The 3,630-nt window shown below is 39.9% G+C and overlaps 1 protein-coding gene across 1 annotated transcript; it reads right to left on the reverse strand.

Annotated features, from left to right (window-relative positions):
* Positions 1-1,989: 1,989 nt before the first annotated feature.
* wu:fa19b12 (uncharacterized protein LOC560551 homolog) lies at positions 1,990-3,383 on the reverse strand. The gene is made up of 3 exons (XM_053325929.1): positions 3,332-3,383; positions 2,856-3,192; positions 1,990-2,587 (listed from the first exon to the last, which is right to left on the reverse strand). Exons 2-3 carry the CDS (start codon positions 3,162-3,164, stop codon positions 2,423-2,425), a joined length of 474 nt encoding a protein of 157 aa, XP_053181904.1. The 5' UTR covers positions 3,165-3,192; positions 3,332-3,383; the 3' UTR covers positions 1,990-2,422.
* Between the last annotated feature and the right edge of the window lie 247 nt (positions 3,384-3,630).

Raw genomic sequence — 3,630 nt, forward strand, 5'->3', positions numbered from 1 at the left:
CAGGGAGAGCCGTTCCAAGAAGCCTTGAGGAGTTCATGATCCCCCCTCCTCCAAACACACTTTGCTTACAATGGTAGGAGTGTGACTATAAGTCCCCCATCCCGGTCCTGGGAAAAAATGTAGTGATGGTATCTGGTAGGTAAGAGAGATAATAAGGAACAGTAACTCAGTGAAAAGAATCAACTGATGTCTGTTACTCAGCCCCCTCCCACGCACACACGCACACACACATGCACACACACAAAAAGCAATTAAATGGTCAGAGCACTTGCTAACACATGAAGGAATAGTTTTATTTCATAAAAGCGTACATCAAACAATCCTATATTTATTAATTTATCATTTTATTTGAACTATAACAGGCTAATATGTGTTCTACTCAGGGGTTAAACTACTGACTAATATCATTTGATAAAGTGTAAATAAAATAAGTGTTACAACTCACTGTAGATACTGTTGTCAGTGCACAAAACTACAACTGATGACAATAACATCTTTCTGTAGGGGTAATCTCCTGTGAATCTCTATGAAATGTGAGAAAGGTGATGTTACCCCTAATTTAAGAGAAAACGATAATACAAAGTAATATCTATCACAATATTTTTAATAGTTAAATTAAACTATCCGCAAGCTAGTTCATTTTCATTAATTAATGTAATAGCTAGGAAAAGGTCAAATTAGCCTGCATTACCTAACTATGGCGTATTTTGATATGTTGCTCAAACAACTGTCCTAACAATGCTGAGATTTCCATACGTGCTAACTGTTAGCTTAGCTTGTCAGTCAAACTACAGCTTCCTGCTAGTCGCATGAAAGTTAGCTACCAAAGATTGGAGAACACTTGCCGCAAACCATCTTGTGTTAAAGTTAAAGATATATTATCAATTTCTTAAATTAAATCAAATCATTATTTAAACAGAATATCAGAGACTTTACATTATGTTAAACAGTCTCTTTCTCAACTATTGTCTCCCTACGTTCCCATCCACCTCACTCTGCCATCTGTGTCCAAGGTAATCTCATCTGCCAGGTAGCTCTTAAGGAAACTTGGTGAAAGTTGTTATATCACCTCATTCATGCCTATGATCTCTACAGCTACGAAGAAAACCCGTTTTAGTCATTTTTGAATAATTAAGACCGAGAAAATAGTAAAATGACAGGTTGAAGATGCGGGAAATAAGCGTCCCCTGATGACAGGTCAGTGTGCCAGGCTGAGCCCAGTTTTACCTGGCTTTACTGGCCCATGCTTTTACTTGTGTGTGCTGTTACTCTCCTGTATGCTTTAACTTATTTGGCTTCATGAAGCAAAAAAATATTTAAAAAGATCCCCCAGACATGTTTTAGGTCTATAACAATACACTACTTGGAATTATAGTTGGCCCAAGAAAAAAGACCATATCGGAAACTTGATAAACTAAACTTAGATCTCTTCCCTCTCCCTCTTGTAAAAATCCAGAGCCTACGAAAATATTGTTGATTTCAGAAGTTTAACAGCTGGACACAAGAGTCAAGTTTCCACATTTAAATGGTGTAAGTTTCTTACTAGAAAACAGTATTCTGGTTGTATCTTAATATTTACAACATTCGGCACAGTGAAGGTCACAAAACACATTTTTGGAGTGGGACTCCTGAAGAGTACATAACATTTATAAAAACAAATGAATAACACTAAGTGCATTTTAAAGTAAACTAAAATAAAAACAGTAAAGAGCACATAAAGTTTAAGAAACTTTTATTGCCAATAAAAACAAGTGACTGTAACAATCAGCTCTGATCGGCAACCAAGTGCATCAGTAACATGTAATACGAGAACATACACTGAACATTAACAAGGTGCATTTAAAAAATGTCTTACCTCCCACAACATCTGCAACTCAGTCACAAAATCTTGGGGAAATATTGTTATTGTTCTAAATGTATTGTGTAGACCCTGCTCCTACCTCATCGCAGTAGGTAGCATTACACAAGTTTGGGTTTATGTTGGGTTTACAAGGTAGAGCTTATGCACAAAACAAAATCCAGTCAAACACAAGAAACATGAAATACTGTTCACATAAAGATATTTTCAATGTGGATGTTATTTTAAATAGAACACTTGGATTAATAAACAAGCTACAACTTGGAAATGGATGGATTGATTTTCCATGATTTTGCAAAAAAAGAAAATCACCATATTTTGGTCACCACTGTAACAACTGTATTACTGCAGGGCAGATATTGTTAGTTTGCCTACTGTGAGTGAATGCACCAACACAGGCCTGTCTCACTATCCATCTGACAGGGCTACCTTGGCCTGAATTAATTATTTTGTGCAACCTCAAGTGTTGCTAATGTGCTTCTGATGTGTTCATCTGCTGAAAAGCATCACATTTGCCAGCTGAAGTCATGACAGACCATAACAAACTTGCTGCACCTTTCACTTTCAGGTCTCCATGGCATCTGAGGAGTTTTTGACCTTTGACTTGTCTTTTGTTTTGGACTGGGCATTGGCATCGTCTAGCAGTGAGAGATCAAGTTCAGGCAGAGGGACCCTCCAGTACTGGAATGAGTTATATTTGCAGTCTTCAGTAGTGCTCTCTGCGCCAGCCTGAAAGTGATGACAGGGAGAAAATGTGAAAAATGTACAAAGTAGCTATAATAGTAACGTTATAATCTGCATGTAGCTGCAGGGATAGAATCAAACCTGATAAAATCTGCCCAGGTATTGACAATTACAGTTGGGGCGAAAGAAAGCTACACAATGTTTGATAAAGGGTGACATCTAGTGGACGTTTACTGCCATTGCATTTTCTCAGAGCAGCTCCGCTATCATCAGTGCAGACTTGCTGCAGAATACTTTATTATAAATAACTTACATCATCCTTCGCTTTGGACGCAGTCTCTGAACCCACGGAGTCTTCTCTGAGTCGTTTCTTGGAGTTTGGGGATTTAATGGTGCTGCGACGGTCCTGGAAACTTCCAGAAGTTGGCACAGGGAAAACATCAGCCGCATGCTTCCTTGTGTCGCAGCAGTTTAAGGTCTTGCGATAAATGGGGGCTTCTTCTTGTTGTTGCTGCTGCTGCGCTGGGTCTTCAAAGTAATACGGCCGCTTTCTGCAGCGGGTGCCCAACAAAGCCAGCAGGGATGGCGGGCTCTTAGGAGCCACCATGCTTTCCAACTGCATGTCGATACCGCAGAGTGAGTGGTAAGACCTTTTAGATGGAGAGTGGTGCAATAAAGTGTCGTCTGCGCGTCTCTTTGCCATGTAAACCAGCTTGTCAGTGCACTATTAAGACAGGCAGTAAACCAAAGCACGTTTTATTATAAACGTTGGCAGCTGCGTAGCCTCACCTGTGCTTAGCGGGGAAGGTGTATACAGCCGACAAAACACGATTAGTCTTGTATTCACACTCGGAGGAAGCCTCTCGCGAGATCTTAACCCCATCGCGAGAGTTTTTACCCCTCCCTCATTAATGTGTTGATGTTGATGGAGAGTGCTGCCTCAAAGCTCACGTCGCCCCAAAATTTCCTATAGGTGTTCCGTTAGGTTAAGATGGATACATGCGAAGGCCATGGTATATGATTAACATAATTTTCATACTCATCAAGCTATCCAGTGACCCCTATCACGGTCATAAGCTTGACGGTTA

Source organism: Scomber japonicus, chromosome 9 (genome assembly GCF_027409825.1).
Source record: "Scomber japonicus isolate fScoJap1 chromosome 9, fScoJap1.pri, whole genome shotgun sequence".
In the NCBI taxonomy this organism is placed as follows: Eukaryota; Metazoa; Chordata; class Actinopteri; order Scombriformes; family Scombridae; genus Scomber; species Scomber japonicus.

Excerpts from the sequence above, each read along its gene's own strand:
- wu:fa19b12 (XM_053325929.1), bottom strand. The coding sequence starts at position 3,164 with ATGCAGTTGGAAAGCATGGTGGCTCCTAAGAGCCCGCCATCCCTGCTG. Across the intron at positions 2,588-2,855 it reads CGTCCAAAGCGAAGGATGAT|GCTGGCGCAGAGAGCACTAC; the intron begins GTAAGTTATTTA and ends CATCACTTTCAG.